This window comes from Pongo abelii, chromosome 10, assembly GCF_028885655.2.
Source record: "Pongo abelii isolate AG06213 chromosome 10, NHGRI_mPonAbe1-v2.0_pri, whole genome shotgun sequence".
NCBI lineage: Eukaryota > Metazoa > Chordata > Mammalia > Primates > Hominidae > Pongo > Pongo abelii.
In genome coordinates, this window is record NC_071995.2 from 93,649,835 (window position 1) to 93,670,609 (window position 20,775).

The following is a 20,775-nucleotide window of genomic DNA, read 5'->3' on the forward strand; positions in this document are numbered from 1 at the left end:
TATAGGCACATGCCACTATGTCCGGCTAATTTTTTTGTATTTTTAGTAGAGATGGGGTTTCACCATGTTGGCCAGGCTGGTCTCAAACTCCTGACCTCAGGTGATCCACCCGCCTTGGCCTCCCAAAGTGCTTGACTACAGGCGTAAGCTACTGCACCCAGCCCATAACAATGGACTTAAAAGCAAAAGACTTCGATCTGCATCCTGGCTGTGTCAAATATGTATCCATAAAGACAGCAACTCCATTTTTCTGTAATTTAGTTTCCTAATTTTTAGAAGGAGATTACACCTACCTCATAGGTTTGTTAGAACCTTTAAGTGACACATACAAATTTCCTAATAACCTATAAAGCACTAGTTGTTCTTAAAAACAATTTGAAATAGTCACTTAAAAAATGATCAGCAAAGCACTTTCACCATTGTTATTCTATTCAGAAGAACATTTTAATCTCTGTGCTTCTAGCATACTATTGCCTCTGCTCTCAGCCACTTCCTTGCATGGTAAATCAAGAGTAAAACTGCATGGTATTGGGAAAGAAAAAAAAGAAGAACAAAAAATCAGTAGCTAACCTAAATGCAAAAAGTGTTGGCAATATCTTTCCCTGTTATACTCACAAAAATCTATTTTTATATATACTTAAAAATAGGCCAGGCACAGTGACTCACACCTGTAATCTCAGGACTTTGGGAGGCCAAGGCGGGAAGATTGCATGAGCTCAGGAGTTCAAGATCAGCCTGGGGAACATACGGAGACCCTATTTCTAAAAAAAAAAATTTTTTTTTTGAGACAGAATCTCTTTCTGTCACCTAGGCTGGAGTGCAGTGGTGGGATCTTGGCTCACTGCAACCTCCGCCTACTGGGTTCAAGCAATTCTCCTGCCTCAGCCTCCTGAGTAGCTGGGACTACAGGTGCCTGCCACCATACTTGGCTAATTTTTGTATTGTTAGTAGAGATGGGGTTTAATCATGTTGGCTAGGCTGGTCTCAAACTCCTGACCTCAAGTGATCTGCCCAGCTCGGCCTCCCGAAGTCTTGGTATTACAGGGGTGAGCCACCGCACCTGGCATACAAAAAAATATTTTTAAAGTTAGCCGGGTATGGTAGTGCATGCCTGTGGTCCCAGCTACTCAAGAGGCTGAGGTGGGAGAACTGCTTGGGCCATGGAGGTGGAGGCTGCAGTGAGCTGTGATTGTGCCACTGCATTCCAGCCTGGGTGACAGAGTGAGATGCTGTCTCAAAAAAAAAAAAACCAAAAACCAAAGACCAAAATTTTCCTGACATTCCCTAGCAAGCAGACTCAGAATGAGAAAAAAAAAAAAAGAAGAAGAAAAAATTTACCTGGCTGAGAGAATGAAGGAACGTTCTACACTTTCAATCTTTAATTCATTCTGATAGGCTTCTTGGGTAGGTTTTCTGACCTGGAAGAAAGCACAACAATTTGAGCCGACTCATCCTACTGAAAACCATATCAATGAGCTGAAGTTGTCCAATGGCCCTGGCTGCTGACATCCACAACCAACCTTCCTATCCAGCTTTCTCTACTGCTGTTCTCCTTCATCTACTCTATACTTCAGATGAATTGAAAAGCCCACACACCAGCCCAGCTTTCCCACCTCCAGGACTTTGCTCACAATATGCCCTCCACCTGGAATGCCTTTCCCTTACATCTCAGCGTGGCCAAATGTCATCTATACTTTAAGGTCCACTGGCTCTTCTTCCTCTCTCTCCTTCTTTCCTAGCTGCTCTCAAAAGCTGCAGGCCAGTCCCCACCATGACCATCAAACACTGCAAGTTCTTTATTTTCTGAATTCCCAAAACTGTAATTGTGCCTTTATAGTGATATTTATTACTGTCTACTTAATAGGTATTTATGTGTAGTGTACTATCTTCCCAACTAGTTGCTAAGTCCCTGGGGGAGGAAAGATAATAAGAATCATGCTTCAACTTATATTCATATTTTCCACCAAACCCATTACTGTTTTGTTTATAGTAGTTCTCAATAAATATCCTATGAATACATTAATGCATGAGTGAACAAATGACTACATGAATGAATAATCAAATATACAAACAGGCAGGGCACAGTGGCTCATGCCTGTAATCTCAGCACTTTGGGAGGCGAAGGTGGGTGGATCACTTGAGGTCAGGACTTTGAGACCAGCCTGGCCAACATAGTGAAACCCCCTCTCTGTGAAAAATACAAAAATTAGCTGAGCCTGTAATCCCATCTACTCAAGAGGCTGAGTCAGGAGAATCTCTCGAACTCGGGAGGCAGAGGTTGCAGTGAGCTGAGATCGCACCACTGTACTCTAGCCTGGGCAACAGAGTGAGACTCTGTCACAAAAAAACAAAACAAAACAAAACAAATGCATAAACAGTAACATATATAGACAGAAAAGTAAAGGATGTAAGAAAGATGTTTATCTTAGGGAATTTTCTCTAAATATATCATATATTTGTTGTTGTTGTTATTTTTAATAGAGATGGGGGTTTCACTATGTTGCCCAGGCTGGTCTCTAACTCTTGAGCTCAAGTTATTATCCTGCCTCGGCCTCCCAAAGTGCTGGGACTACAGGTGTGAGCCACTATGCCCAGCCTTTATTTGGGTTTTTTTTTTTTTTTTTTTTGAGATGGAGTCTCACTCTGTTGCTCCAGCTGGAGTGTAGTTGCGCGATCTCGGCTCACTGAAACCTCTGCCTCCCAGGTTCAAGCGATTCTCCTGCCTCAGCCTCCTGAGTAGCTGGGATTACAGGTGCACGCCACCAGGCCTGGCTAATTTTTGTGGGTTTTTTTTGTACTTTTAGTAGAGATGGAGTTTCACCATGTTGGTCAGGCTGATCTCAAACTCCTGACCTTGTGATCCACCGGCCTCGGCCTCCCAAAGTGCTAGGATTATAGGCGTGTGAGCCACCGCACCCGACCTTATTTGGGTTTAAAAACAAATCACCTGGGTGGGCATGGTGGCTCATGCCTATGTAACCCCAGCACTTTGGGAGGCCAAGGCAGGCTGATCACCTGAGGTCAGGAGTTCGAGACCAGCCTGCCAACATGGTGAAACCCGTCTCTACTGAAAATACAAAAATTAGCCAGGCGTTGTGGTGGATGCCTGTAGTTCCAGCTACTTAGGAGGCTGAGGCAGAAGAATCACTTGAACCCAGGAGGTGGAGGTTGCAGTCAACCAAGATTGTACCACTGCACTCCAGCCTGGGTGACAGAATGAGACCCCGTCTCAAACAAAACAAAACAAAACAAAACATCTAACAGATGCACAGACCTTCATTCCAGCCAGTGAGAGCATGTTGTTCAGTTTATACATCCCAGACTGCACTGGTGTTGTATACAGCAGGGCATCATTAAACTGAAAGTAGAAACATTTCAGGGGAGAAAGTAAAGAAACACATTACTGCCACAAAGATTTTGACAAGATACAAGATTAAAGGATAAATAATACCTCTTTGCTAATAGCTCTCTGAATAAAATACTTATATTCTGCTATATACACTAGAACTACCTAGAATGTTTTATTAGAATATAATTTAAAAGGCAATTTCTGGAAAACGTGCTTTGTTTCCAAGTTCTGTAACAGATTTAATGTTTTTTGAATTCTAAATCCCACGAAGGTATTAGTCTGCCTAAACAAATGATTAGAACAATTTTCCAAGTTAGAAATGGAATAAATTCCAAAAAGAAATAATCTTCTGGTTATACACCATAACAGACTTTATTTCCCATACTTGAAATGCAATTAAGCAGTACGGCCAGTTCAACAAGCTGGTGAGGCTGATATTTGAAGGTGCTAAGCTTATCTACCATGTATAAACGTTCTCCTTTCCTTAAGCAACTATCCCTACCTCGGCCACATCAGAACTACACAAGCCCTCTTACCAGGAAAAACATTCGAGGTTGCATCACTTTCCGAGACAGCTTCATCAGAATTCCTTCTTTGAGAAAAACCTGATTCATCCAAACAAACACCCATTTAGTCCTACCATCACAACATAAGGACAATATAATTTCCTTTTCAACTTTCTTCCCTGAGAATTTTTTTCATGACAGACTGGGGAGCCACAGTTTCCCTGAGATTTTTTACAGTCATAGTTAATTTTAAACCCTTAAATCATTTAGGAATCGGACAAGCAAGCAGGGTTGGATAAATCCAATATTGGCCCCTGGTATACTGTATGGAGGGACATGTAATTGACTGAGCGTGTACTTGATCCTGAAGCATACCCAACATCCTGACAACTGCATTTTGTAGTTTTCCTGAATTCATTCCCTAGGCCACTTTTGTGCTATATGAGGAGGATCAAAATACCAATTTCCCCCCTCCCTTCATAATCCTCTCTTACATTAAAGATGTTAAATGAAATTGTCTTCAAAACTGTGTGAGGTCGCTGGCATTACACAATAAAACGATCCCATTAAATCAGATACTCTGTGGGGTCCCTTGCCGTTCCCCTAATTGAATTGGACTTACTTCATAAATGGGCTTATTCCTAATTGAATTGTCACAGTGACTTACATCATGAATGTTTTGAATGGATAAAGTGATCAAGACTGAATCAATGAAGAGTAACAAAAACAACCTATTTTTATAAAACGATAAACAGATACAGATGGTACCTAAATGCATCGTATACAGTTTGCGAAAAGCAATGTAAAATGCTTACCCGACCAGGCTGCACAATTTCATGGTGTCCATTTAAGCTGTACTGAATTTGCATAAGTTTCTGAAAGTTGTCCTACAGAAAGACAATGGAAAGCATATGAAGGCCTGGCTTTCAGGTTCAAGACCACACCAGCCACTGACAACAAGACACTTACTCCTTGCTTCATGGTGTCATTGGCGTGGTTGGCTACCTCTATAACAACAGCAAGGGCATCTGAAATAGGTAGGAACAAAACGTGCATTTAGTAATTATAATGGAAACAAATAGTTTGCAACATTAAGCAATTCCAGGGGACAAGATAGCTAGTTTATAGCAACCAACCTCTGGAGGAGCTTACTGACTGTGAGTAGGCAGAAATATAAGGTTCAATGAAGGCAAAACCAAACCAAACCAAACAACACCACCACCACCAAAAACCTGGCCAAAACAATATATAGGGATATAATGAGCCAAAAGAAGACTCTAAAGAGACACTGTAGACCATGTTTATTAACAGTATGAATGTCAGGGTTGTTTTGTGCTGTGATTTGATTATCCTATTCAAGTTTACAAGGATAAGGATGGGATTTCACCTGGAAGATAAGGACCATCTCAGTATAAACTGTCTTGGGAGAAAAGGATCGTGAGGGAAAAGGATCTTGTTATAGGAAATAAAAACTATGAGAAATGACTAAGATCAGGTCTCAGTCTCTTAGTCTGATTCCAAGAGGCATGAATTAGAAATGGGGGAAATGCCACATGGAAGCATCCTAGATCTTAGGAATTTGCAAGTGTCATTTTGTGAGCTGGGTTATTAGCTTCATGGGCCTATCTGTGTTTTATTCTTTTTATTAACCCTTTGCCTTTAGCAAAGTGTTTTTCCATACTCCAGCCTTGTCATCTTTATAACTAGGTCTAAAGGAAAAAGTCTGCATTTTCTCAGCTTTGGGGCTGCAGTTATTCTCAACCCAAGGCCATAGTGCTCCCTTAGGGACATGTGAACGTGTGTAAAGACAATTTTTGGTTGTCACAATGACCAGGAAGATCCACTGGCCTTTAGTGGGTAGGAGGCAGGGATGCCAAACTCCATGCAATACTCCTTAGAAATCCACACAAAGATTATTCAGAACAATATGACAGTAGCATTCCCACTGAGAAAAAATGGTAGAGTGTTAGAGAGGGAAGCATCTCCTCCCGAGGCTGCTGTGGCAGTGACAGTGGTCATCAAAAAAAGGACTATTAAAAGAAAGAGTGGCTGGGTGCGGTGGCTCATGCCTGTAATCCTAACACTTTGGAAGGCTGAGGTGGGCGGATCATTTGAGCTCAGGAGATCGAGACCAGCCTCAGCAATAAGGTAAAACCTTGTTTCCACAAAAAATCCAAAAATTAGCCGGGTGTCGTGGCTCATGTCTGCAGTCCAGCAATTTGGGGCGCTGAGGTGGGAGGATCATTTGAGCCCAGGAGGTCAAGGCTGCAGTGAGCCCAGATCACACCACTGCATTCCAGCCTAGGTGACAGAATGAGGCCCTGTCTCAACAAAACAAAACGAAACAAAAACAACAACAACAAATCAATTTCTGAAAAGGGGTTGAGGTGTTTTGGTCCAGTTATTGTAATCTACCAAAGGACTGTCTTCCTGGTACCAGCCGTGGAGGCTTCTGTATTCTTTTTTTTTTCTTGCTCTGTCACCCAGGTTGGAGTGCAGTGGCGTGATCTCAGCTCACTGCAAGCTCCACCTCCCAGGTTCACGCCATTCTCCCGCCTCAGCCTCCCAAGTAGCTGGGACTACAGGCACCCGCCACCATGCCCAGCTAATTTTTTGTATTTTTAGTAGAGACGGAGTTTCACCATGTTAGCCAAGATGATCTTGATCTCCTGACCTTGTGATCCGCCCGCCTCAGCCTCCCAAAGTGCTGGGATTACAGGCGTGAGCCACCACACCCGGCCTGTATTCTTTCCACATGAATCATCATCACTATTATTAAAGGAAAGCAGGTTTTTCCTTATATAGAGACCCTGACTACATAGCAGATTTTTTTTTTTTTTTTTTTTTTTTGAGACAGAGTCTTGCTCTGTCTCCCAGGCTGAAGTGCGGTGGCATGATCTTGGCTCACTCAACCTCCGCCTCTCAGATTCAAGCAATTCTCCTGCCTCAGTCTCCTGGGTAGCTGGCATTACAGGTGCACACCAGTATGCCCAGCTAATTTTTGTATTTTTAGTAGAGATGGGGTTTCGCCATGTTGGCAGGGCTGATCTCAAACTCCTGACCTCAGGTGATCCACCCGCCTTGGCCTCCCAAAGTGCTGGGATTACAGGTGTGAGCCACAGTGCTCAGCCATGTATCAGAATTTACAGCGCCTGGTACCCTTTACACAGCAGGTATTCAAGAGGTTACCTTAGACATATTTCCTGCTTTCTGGCCTGCTGGAATTCCCAGTGGACAGGGGAGAGATGCCTTAAGATTTAATGGATGACAAAGCTGCTGCTGCTACTTGGTCACCTGGTCTCCCAAGCTGTACCTTCCCTACTCCATTCTGTGATTCTACTTTCCCCATGCATCCCGTTAAGAGGCCCTGATGCTTCTATTCCTTTAACTCTTCTGCCTACCTTTCAAAGTTATTCTTGCCTCACCTTCCCTCACCCTTGAAGTCTCAACCACACTGCTCACCACTCTTTTTTTCTTGAGACAGAGTCTTGCTCTGTCGCCCAGGCTAGAGTGCAGTTGCGGGATCTCGGCTTACTGCAACCTCCATCTCCTAGGTTCAAGCGATTCTCATGCCTCAGCTACTGAGTAGCTGGTATTACAGGCATGCACCCCCACGCCCCACTAATCTTTGTATTTTTAGTAGCAAAGGGTTTTGCCATGTTGCCTAGGCTGGTCTTGAATTCCTGGCCTCAAGTGATCCACCTGCTTCGGCCTCCCAAATTGCTGGGATGACAGGCATGAGCCACCACACCCGGCCACTGCTCACCATATGATTGCTGTGCCTCTGGCCATACAGTGGGCCTCACTGTTCACTGGTTTTCTCATCTATGTCTTTGCTGTCACGTGTAATTTCCTTTAAATAAGCTCCTTAATCTCAGACCCTGAATTTGTTTTATGTGTAAAATGGAGCTAATAACTCACTTTCATTGAAGGCAGAAGCCCAGGACCCAGGACAGATGTTTTCTTTCTATTCTATAAGTTCCACGTACAATTTGTATCCTCATGAGAGGGGCTGCCGTCGGGAATGCTCATTTTTCCTCCCACTCACTCTCCCACTCATCTCCAGTCCTACTTTTTCCTGCAAAACTTCCCTGCCTCTTCAACCTTCACACTTTTCTCTGTCATCCAAATAATTCTGTCCTGCTCGGTGCACCCTTACTTTGAAGTCATTTGCTTTGTTCTTTATTTGATGGGTATTATAAACTTCTTCATCACCTAGATATGATCACTGAAGACAGGAAACTTGTCAGATCCCCAACCACAAGCTTTTCCTTTTAAAAAAACCGCCTTTAAAAGCATAATGTATACAAACAGAAGATGTTAGAGAAGTAAAATGATTAAAAGAATATATAAGAATCTCTTTTACAAAAAGTGTTTAAAATGTTCACTTTTTACTCTGCAAATGTAAAGGATATATAAGAATGTGATGAGGCCGGGTGTGGTGGCTCATGCCTGTAATCCCAGCACTTTGGGAGGCCGAGGCAGGTGGATCGCTTGAGCTCAGGAGTTCGAGCTGATAGCTCACTATCAGCCTGGGCAAGATAGTGAAACCCTGTCTCTACATAAAATACAAAAATTAGCAGGGTGTGATGGTGTGTGCCTGTAATCCCAACTACTTGAAGGGCTGAGGCAAGAGAATTACTTGAGCCCAGGAGGTTGAGGCTGCAGTGAGCCGTGTTCATGCCACTGCACTCCAGCCTGGGTGACAAAGTGAGACTCTGTCTCAAAAAATTAAAAAAAAAAAAATGTGATCAGAATTCATAAAATTAATAGACTTGCTTAATATGTTTCTGCAGTTAGACCCAGGGGTTGCTGGGCATGGTGGCTCATTATCTGTAATCCCAGCACTTTGGGAGGCCGAGGTGGGCAGATCACTTGAGGTCAGGAGTTCGAGACCAGCCTGGCCAATATGGTGAAACCCCATCTCTACTAAAAATACAAAAATCAGCTGGGCATGGTGGTACATCCCTGTAGTCCCAGCTACTTGGGGGACTGAGGCAGGAGAATTGCTTGAGCCCAGGAGGCAGAGGTTGCAGTGAGCTGAGATCGTTCCACTGCACTCCAGCCTGGGTGACAGAGTGAGACTCTGTCTCAAACAAAAAAAGAACAAGGGGTATACCTGTGACATTTGAAAGAGGTTGTTGGGAATAAACAGAAACACCCAAACAGAATTAATCTGTGTGTATGTGTGTGTATCTGCGAGAGAGGGAGAGAGAGAGACTGTGAGGGAGAGAGACACAGGCAGACAGACACAGGAACTCCAATTATCCCACTAGCTATGAGTCCCTCATGTTGTAATGGACTGTTTCCCTTAAGTACTACTAGGGCTGAGGGAAGGCTAATATCCTATTGTTAAACAGTGCCAGAATAATATGCTTTTTTAGACTCATCCCTGCTTTATAGTTTAGTCACTTCATGGACTCATGATTTTGAAGCTTGAGGACCTTGCAGATCTGGTTCAATCCCTGTTTTTGAAAGACAAAGAAATGGACCTCTAGGGAAACTGAATATGGCACGGGCACAAAGTGACTGAGCACAGGAGGGCAAAGCTTCCTGACCTCAGCCACCACGCTGGCTCCACAGTCGCAAGAGGCTGGTTCCCATGCAGGGCTGGCCGTGGGTCTCCCCTGCCCATATAGTCTCACCTATACCCAGCACTGCTTTACTACTTATCTGGTTCTATGTTAATCGGCTCAAAATGGAGTTTCCAGGAAGGCCTTAAGTCTTTTTTTTTTTGAGAAGGAGTCTCGCCCTGTTGCCCAGGCTGGAGTGCAGTGGCGCAATCTCGGCTCACTGCAACCTCCGCCTTCCGGGTTCAAGCGATTCTCCTGCCTCAGCCTCCCAAGAGGCTGGGATTACAGACATGCACCACCACACCTGGCTAGTTTTTGTATTTTTTTAGTAGAGAAGGGGTTTCACCATGTAGGTCAGGCTGGTCTCAAACTGTTGACCTCAGGTGATCTACCCGCCTCGGCCTCCCAACGTGCTGGGATTACAGGTGTGAGCCACCGCACCTGGCCTTCAAGTCGTATGAATAGAGTTTGTAATGGATTTTGTTATCAATATATTTTTACTTTCTAGCCCTACCTAAATAAACATAATATAAAAACTTCTGCAACCACAGAAGTTATTTACCTTGAGTGTCTCTATAATCTCCAGCATCTTCTATGAGATTCTTCAAATAATCTAGAAAAGAAGAAAAAAAAGTATTTGAGTACAATAAACCAGTGAGCCCCAAACACATATCCTTCTGTTTCAATACTTCATTAGTCTTGCTGGCTAATATACATGCTAGTCCAGCTTGTGCTAACTTTCTAAAAATGTGAAAAAATAAAGCCCTGAGATCAATTTGAAATCAAGACATAGAGTCAGAGCTAGAAAAAGCGTTGGAGGAAACATTGGTTATTTTATAGATGAGGAATCAGATTACTGAGCAAAGGATCTCACCCAACTCACACAACCTCTTGGTGGCAGAGCCAGCATGAGAATTCAGGTCTCCTAATGCCCAGTTCAGCTTTTATCCCAACACATAGGAAGTACCTTAATCTTGAGATCAGACATACATCTAGTATAAAATTCTAAGGCATTAATCCAATCCCTAAAAGACTCCTGGATTTGTTACTCTAAGAGTCTAACAATGCTCAGGACACCAAGGGAACTCAATATACGTATTTAAACAGGTGGTTTTCAAATGGGGACAAATTTGCCCCCCAGGGTACACCTGGCAATGTCTGGAGACAGTTGAGGTTGTCATAACTGAGGAAAAGGGGGTGCTACTGGTGGCTAGTGGTTAGAAGTCAGAGATGCAGACTGGACTCGGTGGCTCATGCCTGTAATCCTAGCACGTTGGGAGGCCAAAGGGGGTGGATCACTTGAAGTCAGGAGTTCAAGACCAACATGGCCAACATGGGGAAACCCCTTCTCTACTACACACACACACACACACATACACACACACACGTACACACACACATCAGAGGTGCTGCTAAATATCTTATAATGTGGGCCTGCAACAACAAAAAAATTATCTGACCCCAAATATCAATAGGCTTGAAGTTGAGAATCCTTGGTTTGGATGAAGATAGTCTGTAAATAAGTAATATGGTATATAGTAGTTCTTATAATACAGAAAAAAACAGAGGTAATAGAAGAACCTATATTTAATAAATCTTTAACATCAAGGAAAGTCATGGAATTTCAAGGCAATACTTCCTTCTCTGTTGAGAAATGCTGGATGGCTTCCCATTACCTGGTAAATTAATACAAATTCCTTCCTGGAATTTAAAGCCCCCTGCTACATGGGGGCTTTATCAATTTTTCTCTCTCTCTTGCTACTGCCTAAAATGGTCCCTTTGTTCTGACTAAATTTGATCTGTGCAACCCCTTAAACACTCCCCATGTGTCCCCCCCGGCTTCACACCTTTTGTCTCTAATAGTCCCTTTTGCTTGATCCCTTCCTCCGTCTCGCTTATACAAATTCTACTCACACTCTTCAAGGCTCTTCTTAAATCCCCCTTCTCTTACAAATTTCCATTTGAAAGAAACATTTTCTGCCTTTGAATAACACATGACACAGCAGTCTCACTTTATGCTTCTATCATTTTCTTTTTCATTAGACTCAAAGCTCCTTGTGAGCAAGTCATCTGACACATCTTTCTCTCACACAGCACTTAGCCAGGGGCTTTGCACAAAGGGGACAATAAATGCTTACCGAATAAAAACAATTCACTTACTCATTCAAGACAGAGTCCCACCCTGTCACCCAGGCTGGAGCACAGTGCTGCAATCATTGCTCACTATAGCCTCAAATTCCTGGACTCAAGCAATCGTCCTGCCTCTGCCTCCCAAATAGCTATGACTACTGGTGTGTGCCTCCATGTCTGCTTTTTTTTTTTTTTTTTTGCAGAGGCAGGGTCTCGCTTTGTTGCCCAGGCTGGTCTTTAACTCCTGGCCTCAAGCAATCCTCCTGCCTTTGCCTACCAAAGTGCTGGAATTACAGGCAGTGAGCCACTGCACCTGGCCAAGAATATATTATTTTTTAGATAGGATTGTATTTTAGTTGAGGTAAAAGGCAATAAATGCTGAAACCAATTCTAATGCCAGTGGGAACTGAGGAAATGAAAGGAGGAAAGGTGTGTTCAGTGACTGAATATATCTTCATCAAACCCAACTGCTAGTTAGTACTATTATGGAATAGATACAACTTCATCTCATGGATTTATGAAATCATGCTCAGAGGAACAAAGGAAAACATGGGTATCGGTGCCAGATCTTCAAACATAACAGATGACACAAACACGTGCCCAATTGCTGAAACTTCGTAAGTCTTTGAGACAGTGATCTAAGAGCCTGTGTGAGTCTAGACGTGCACATTATAAATATCCAGCACTGGCAATAAGCCATGGTGAGATGTTATGTATAAACATATTAAGCTTCCCTGCGCCATGGCATAGGTTCTGTCTTGCCAGAGACCATCGCTAGCAATTTAGATCTTAATCTGAACGAAGAGAGCATCCCCCCTAAAATATAAAGGAAAAATGAGTGGGCACACACAAAAAATAAAAAATTCCCAAATTAACAAAATACATAAGTTATATGTTACACTTAGCCTCATCTGGAGATGAAAATAAATATTCTCACTCTGACCCCACTCAGAATGCATTCAATATATTATATAAGCCATGTTTGGTGAGTGCAAACATTTAACATTTCTATGTCTGACAGTTGACAGGGTTGGAGAGACAAACTTACCCTCCCTATTAGATGTTCTCAAACCCTAAGCTACCTCATTAATCAAGTGATTTTCCTTAAGCTGTTAGTTAGTTACTATATCTTGTTGTGGAAAGGAATGCAGATTTACCTAAATATCACACTCATGGCGACTTCCTATTTTGTCTTAAATTTCTGCTTTTTAATACAGAAGTATATCCGTGAAAACAGAGACATTTCTCTAAACCAAAAGGGCTCCCCAGAAGATGTCCATATTAGGAAATCCTGACCTCAGAATCACTGTGCTGAGCCTCATAAGCTTCTAAGTTGCATTTTCTTTGCTTGTACTCAAACATGAACTTTTATGAACACAGTTTAAATACACTGAGCAGAAAACCCACCATTAACACGTTGCAACATCATGCTATTAATCAAGGAAGTAACAGAGTTAGGTTTACCCTCCTTGCCAATTTTTAAAAATATCTTAATGGTGTCCAAAATTCAACTCTCCAGCTTATTCATTCATCTATCCATCCATCCATCCATCCATCCATCCATCCATCCATCCATCCATCCATCCATCCATCCATGTTTTTAGGACATCTTCTTGCAGTATATCTTTTTGAGGACTTTTCCCTTGGCAAAGACAGCAGGACCAGGATCTCCTTAAACAGTTAAGAATCACCTGGGGCCTTAACTGTAGCATAAGAATGTGACTGATCACCCTGAGTCAGATGGGAGGAACAGGAAACCAGTAGCTGCCCCAGTGACTGTTATAACCCAGGTGAAACCCAGGAAAGGAGACCAGACAGACACGCCTATACTGATCATAGGGAACCACCTATTACCTATCACTTAGGACCTGGTATTCGGCAGAAGCTTTCCTAATAACAACGAGGAGAGCAATCATTTCAATTTGCCATGTTAGACTGGTAGTGTTCTATGACCTTTCTGTTCCTGCCAAAACAAATTGAGCATTATTCAAAACTTCACTAATAAAACTGCCTCAAATGCCACTGAGGTTATTTTTATCAAAGGAAAAAAAAGCAAATGTGGGTTCAGTGTGTAGGTACACTACAAAATGTACTCTCTGGCCACCAGGTGGCATCACTGATTAATAAAAGTTAATTAACTCCATCACCATCACCCAACATTAGTAGCAAAAAATTAACTGGAACACAACATACTATGTGCAACTTCTAGGGATATGCAAGTTACCTTTTTTCTTCTCTTTTTTTTTTTGGAGGGTCTCGCTCTGTTGCCTAGGCTGGAGTGTGCAGTGGTGTGACCAATGCTCATTGCAGCTTCAATCTCCCGGGCTCAAGTGATTGTCCCCACACCTCAGCCTCCCAAACAGCTAGGACAACAGACCTGTACTACCACGTTGGGCTAAGTTTTTGATTTTTTTGTAGAGATGACGTCTCACTATGTTGCCCAGGCTGGTCTTGAACTCCTGAACTCAAGTGATTCTCTCACCCTGGCCTCCCAAAGTGCTGGGATTACAGGTGTGAGCCACGGTGCCAGTACAAGTTAATTTTATTCTCATATAAAATGCCCAAGGCCACCGGCCGCAGTGGCTCATGCCTGTAATTCCAGCACTTTGGGAGGCTGACGTGGGCGGATCACGAGGTCAAGAGTTTAAGACCAGCCTGGCCAACATGGTGAAACCCCGTCTCTACTAAGAATACAAAAATTAGCCGGGCATGGGGGCACATGCCTGTAATCCCAGCTACTCAGGAGGCTGAGGCAGGAGGCTCACTTGAACTTGGGAGGCAAAGGTTGCAGTGAGCTGAGATCGCACCACTGCACTCCAGCCTGGGTGACAGTGCAAGACTCTGTCTCAGGAACAACAACAACAACAACAAAAAATTCCAAAGGCCGGGTGTAATGGCTCATGCCTGTAATCCCAGTACTTTGGGAAGTTGAGGTGTGCAGATCACTTGAGGTCAGGAGTTTGAGACTAGCCTGGCCAATATAGTGAAACACCATCTCTACTAAAAATATAAAAATTAGCCAGGCATGGTAGTGGGCACCTGTAATCCCAGCTACTCAGGAGACTGAGGCAGGAGAATTGCTTGAACCCAGGAGGTGGAGTTTGCAGTGAACCGAGATTGTGCCTCTACATTCTAGTCTGGATGACAGAGCGAGACTCTGTCTCAAAAAAAAAAAAAGAGAGAGCGAGAAAGGATGAGGACCCACTATATACTATATCTTGTTGGAAATCTAAGTTTTCTGTATAAGGGTTCCCAGGGAGCCTTACCACTACTCACTGATTACCTAATCAATACATAACCAACTTAGAGCAGAAACTAGTAGGAAGTACTGTTAACCATTAATAAAAATTAGTCATCTGTGGGAATCTGGGACTTTTTGCATTCAACACCCAGTCAGATTCCTGGACCGTGCACTGAGAAATGTTTGGCAGCAAAGCACAGAGGAAATGAGTGTATAGGAGGGATAACATTCCAAAGTCAAGTGTTTTGAATTTGAAGACATGTCTTGCTTTGTACTTTTCAGATTTCTTCTTTCCTCCATAAATATGTAGTGGGATCAGCAACACATACAGAATTATGGGATCCAGAGAAAACTAAGTCTAGTCAATATGACTTTGTAAAGTTTTTTGAAGTTTCAGATTTTGCAAGGAACAACCTAAAATTAGCCTGACTTGTGAAACAAAGTACTGATCATTTTAAATACCAAAAACAAGCATCAAGTGTCAAGTTACAAAACATACTGACACTTCAAGGCAGCTTGGCGAAGTGGTCAAGAGCCCTTGCTCTGGAATTAGAAGACAGAAATTCTTGGGCCAGGTGTGATGGCTCACGCCTGTAATCTCAGCACTATGGGAGGCCAAGGTGGGAGGATACAGCCTGGGCACATAGTGAGACCCATCTCTAAGTCTGATGATGATGATTGATGATGATTGATTGATCATGATGATGATGATGATGATGATGATGATGATGATGATGATGATGATGATAGAAATGCTTACTCTGCCTGGTCTAGTCACATCTAGTCGAGGCATGGGACTTTGGCCATGCCCCACAGCATTTTTTTGTGTTAATATCCTCATGCATAAAATAACTAGGCTGAACCAGAATGAAAACTGTAACGATTCTCATTCTAAAATATCATGAAACATATTTTGTTGAATAAAATAAAAAATGAAAAATTTGAAAAATTAAATAATGAGGAAAACTTAAACTATGAACATCTCTGAGAAAAACGATTACTAAACTATTTCCTTGTTTTTTATAAACGCTTGATTTGACTTAAAAACCATCCTAGGGGTATATCATACAGTACTTAGGTGTTCTATTAGCTCTTTAGTGCATTTAATTTGTTTTGGCTATTTATATAAGTAGGATGGCATACAACCTTATCTCCCCATATGATCTTGCCTTATACCTGCTGTCCAGGCATAATTATAAATACTGTCCTCTTTTACTTTTGTAAGTTAATGGGTTTGGATTTATAAGTAACACTGATTAGCACTGTCGGGTGGTGTGGTGGCTCACACCTGTAATCTCAGAACTTTGGGAGGCCGAAGTGGGCAGATCACCTGAGGTCAGGAGTTTGAGACCAGCCTTGCCAACATGGCGAAAACCTGTCTCTACTATAAATACAAAAATTAGCTGGGGGTAGTGGTGCACGCCTATAATCCCAGCTACTAGGGAGGTGGAGGCAAGAGGATCACTTGAACCCAGGAGGCAGAGGTTGCAGTGAGCCAAGATTGTGCCACTGCACTCCAGCCTGGGTGACAGAGCAAGACTCCGTCTCAAAAAAACAAAAATAAAAATAAAAAAATAGGCCAGGTACAGTGGCTCATGCCTCTAATCCCAGCACTTTGGGAGGCTGAGGCGGGAGGATCACGAGGTCAGGAGTTCGAGACCTCCCTGACCAACATGGTGAAACCCCGTCTCTACTAAAAATAAAAAAGTTAGCCGGGTGTGGTGGAACGCGCCTGTAGTCCCAGCTACCCAGGAGGCTGAGACAGAAGAATTGCTTGAACCCAGGAGGCGGAGGTTGAAGTGAGCCGACATCGCGCCACTGCACTCCAGCCTGGGCGACAGAGTGAGAGTCCGTCTCAAAAAAAAAAAAAATAAAAACAAACATAAATAAATAAATAAATAAATAAATAAAACATGCCTTCTTCCATATTCCAGATTCTTTCCTTGGGATCAGGGAGAATAATTTATTTATTTATTTATTTTTACTTTTTTTTTTTTTTTTTGCTTCATGATTTGTGATATAGAAAAAAATTAAAGTTAAAAAAAATTTTAGGCTGGGCATGGTGGCTCATGTCTGTAATCCCAGCACTTTGGGAGGGTGAAGGAGGTGGATCACCTGAGGTCAGGAGTTCAAGACCAGCCTGGCCAACATAGCGAAACCCCGTCTGTACTAAAAATACAAAATTAGCAGGGCGTGGTGGTGTGCGCCTATAGTCCCAGCTAATCAGGAGGCTGAGGCAGGAGAATTGCTTGAACTCCGGAGGCAGAGGTTGCAGTGAGCTGAGATCGCACCACTGCACTCTAGCCTGGGTGACAGAGTGAAACTCCACCTCAAAAATAAAATAAAATAAAATAAAATACTAAATTATTTTTGGGTGCTTGATACATATCACAAAAAACCTTTCCTAAAGGGAAGTGAAACTTTTAATACAAATATATGAGAATAACAGTTTCAGTAAATGCCAATTTTGTGTGTTGCAGTTTTTCATTGCTAATAGAGAGAATTGGTAACCTGTTTTATTTGATAGTTATCATTCGAAGGACACAATACACCACTAATATTTATTATGTGCTCTTTTTTTCTAAGTTATTATATTTGTTCATATTTTTAGTCTAGATGTCTATTTTTAGTATTTGTACTGAAATGAAAATTTCCTAGAGGTATATTTTCTGATGTGCTGTTTGCCTTTTTACTTTGACTGTATTTTAAACTTTTACATAATATTTTAATGTTATTATAATGGTGCAAAGGTGCCTCAAAAAATAAAATAAAATAAATAAAATGAAAAGTGTCAATATTTTCATTTACAGGCTGGGTACTGTGGCTCACCCCTGTAATCCCAGCACTTTGGGAGGCCGAAGCGGGCAGATCACTTGAGGTCAGTTGTTTGAGACCAGCCTGGCCAACATGGTGAAACCCTGTCTCTACTGAAAATACAATTAGCCGGGTGTGGTGGCAGGCACCTGTAATCCCAGCTACTAGGGAGGCTAATGCCAGAGAATCACTTGAACCCAGGAGGTGGAGGTTGCAGTGAGCTGAGGTTGCGTCACTGCACTCCAGCCTGGGCAATAAGAGTGAAATTCCGTCTCAAAAAAAAAAAAAAAAAAATATATATATATATATATATAAATATATATATATATATATAAATATAAATATATAAATATATATATAAATATATATATATAAATATATATATATAAATATATATATATATAAATATATATATATAAATATATATATATATATATTCCTTTATAATTAATTTTTCTGGGCCTACAAAACTATCTTTCCTCCTGTCCTCATTTTAGAGTTTCAATAAATAGCCAGTTTTATAATTCTTCATATTTAGCTCTGATTTTATTTGCAGTATATGTATTAATGTAGGGATCTTGATTTGTTTTTCAAATTATTATTATTTTTGAGATGGAGTCTCTCCTGTTGCCCAGGCTGTAATGCAGTGGCATGATCTTGGCTCACTGCAACTTCCGCCTCCTGAGTTTAAGGGATTCTCCTGCCTCAGCCTCCCCAGTAGCTGGGACGACAGATGTGTGTCACCACGCCCAGCTAATTTTTGTACTTTTAGTAGAAACGAGGTTGTACCATGTCGGCCAGACTGGTTATTTTTCAAATTATTAATAGGTTATTTAATAAACAATCTTTTTTCTATTGTCTTGGGTTTCCTACTTTGTCATACATTAGATTCTTATAAACACAGTCCATTTCAAGTTACTTCCTTATTACATAAAGAATAATTCCTTTTATAAAAAAATCAATAGATCTATTCTTGCAATGGTATTGTGTAACTTTAATTGTTGATGCCTTAGAATATGTATGGACTGGCATTTGCCTCCCAGAATATTATTTAACAATGTACATATCCTATTTATTTCTATACACAAAATCATTTTGACAAGTAATGATAAAACTCCAAAATTCTAAGTTAAGTTTAATAAGAATATGTAATGTCATGAATATATTAGAAGCTAAGTAAATGGTACTATAGTATAAGGTATCATTTTATGCACAAATGCTAAAACTGTGGCCTTCCTGAGGACAGAAAGCCTGATTTTAATTATTGTTGTAGCCCCTGCAACCTAGAACAAGATCTGTTACGCCAAGTGCAGTGGCTCACACCTATCATCCCAGCACTGTGGGAAGCTGAGGCAGTTGCATCACCTGAGGACAGGAGTTTGAGACCAGCCTGGCCAACATGGTGAAACGCCGTCTCTACTAAAAATACAAAAATTAGCTGGGCATGGTGGCTCATGTCTGTAATTCCAGCTACTCGGGAGGCTCAGGTAGGAGAACTGCTTGAATCCGGGAGGCAGAGGTTGCAGTGAGCTGAGATTGCACCATTGCACTCTAGCCTGGGCAACAGAGCGAGACTCAGTCACACACACACACACACACAAAAAAAAAAGTGCTCTGGCCTTTGGCTCTAATTCTTCTGCTTCTCAAATACTCATTCAATTCTAGTCCTTGAATCTGTATGTGGCCTAGAACCATCTCTTATAGATGTGGTGCTTGCCTAAGTTAGGAAGTATCATCTCGGGAGGGGCACAGTGGCTCATGCCTGTAATCCCAGCACTTTGGGAGGCCAAGGTGGGCAGATCACATGAGGTCAGGAATTCGAGACCAGCCTGGCCAATATGGTTAAACCTCATCTCTAATAAAAATACAAAAATTAGCTGGGCATGGTGGCGCATGCCTCCAGTCCCAGCTTCTTGGGAGGCTAAGGTAGGAGAATCGCTTGAACCTGGGAAGTGGAAGTTGCACAGCCTGAGCGACAGAGTGAGACTCTGTGTCAAAAAAAAAAAAAAAGTGATCTTTCTGGGGTCTCAGGTTGCCTTTCTGTGAATTAGAAAAGGTCCCTTTCCTGGACCAATGCACCCCCTCCTCACCAGGGCACAAAATATGGCAAGGAAAAAGGATCACCTGAGGACAGGAGTTTGAGACAAGCCTGGCCAACATGGTGAAACCCTGTCTCTATTAGAAATACAAAAATTAGTTGGGCATGGTGGCTCATGTCTGTAATTCCAGCTACTCGGGAGGCTCAGGTTGGAGAACTGCTTGCAGGCATCCTTGTCCAAGAATTATGTAAGGAGGCCCTGATCTATCCTAGACTTTGACACAACCCTGGTCCTGAGGCGGCATCCCCACAGAACTCACAAACCAAACCCAACTCCAGGCTCATCCTAAGGCAAAATTTTGACACAGATCTCATGATAGATGGTATCTCCCCAAGTCCCTTTTTAGTCGGAAAGTCCAGCTAGGCATATCCAGAATGTTCTAAGGAGAGGCAAACTGCAAAAGTCAATATACATTTTTTTTTTGAGACGGGGTCTCTCTCTATCCCCCAGGCTGGACTGCAGTGGCGCTATCTCTGCTCACTGCAAGCTCCGCCTCCTGGGTTCACGCCATTCTCCTGCCTCAGCCTCCCAAGCAGCTGGGACTACAGGCGCCCACCACCAAACCTGGCTAATTTTTTTGTATTTTTAGTAGAGATGGGGTTTCACCATGTTAGTCAGGATGGTCTCGATCTCCTGACCTCGTGATCCACCTGCCTCGGCCTCCCAAAGTGCTGGGATTACAGGCGTGAGCCACCACGCCCGGCCAATATACACTATTTTGACTTGACTTGTCTGAGACTGCTTTTCTTTCTTCCTTTTTTTTTTTTTTTCTTTTTTGGAGACAGGGTTTCCCTTTGTTGCCCAGGCTGGAGTGCTATAGCTCACTGCAGCCTCCACCAACCTCGACCTCCTGGGCTCAAGCGATACTCCTGTCTCAGCCTCCCGAGTACCTGAGACTACAGGTGTGTGCCACCATGCACAGCTAATTTTTTTTTTTTTTAAAGAGGCGGGGTCTCCCTATGTTTCCCAGGCTGGTCTTGAACTCCTGAGTTCAACGGATCCTTCTGCCTCGGCCTCCCAAAGAGCTGGGATTACAGGCATGAGCCACCGTGCCTGGCCTGAG

At 42.5% G+C, this 20,775-nt stretch overlaps 1 protein-coding gene across 1 annotated transcript in view; it reads right to left on the reverse strand.

The window, feature by feature from the left end:
• Positions 1–20,775, reverse strand: part of FGD6 (FYVE, RhoGEF and PH domain containing 6) — a 135,176-nt gene that overhangs the window by 24,179 nt on the left and 90,222 nt on the right. Inside the window, exons 9-14 of the mRNA XM_024257514.3 lie at positions 9,991–10,041; positions 4,825–4,883; positions 4,671–4,742; positions 3,886–3,954; positions 3,275–3,358; positions 1,339–1,418 (exon numbers count right to left, since the gene is read on the reverse strand). Of these exons, the coding sequence (XP_024113282.2) occupies positions 1,339–1,418; positions 3,275–3,358; positions 3,886–3,954; positions 4,671–4,742; positions 4,825–4,883; positions 9,991–10,041 (415 nt within the window). The remainder of the gene's footprint in view (positions 1–1,338; positions 1,419–3,274; positions 3,359–3,885; positions 3,955–4,670; positions 4,743–4,824; positions 4,884–9,990; positions 10,042–20,775) is intronic.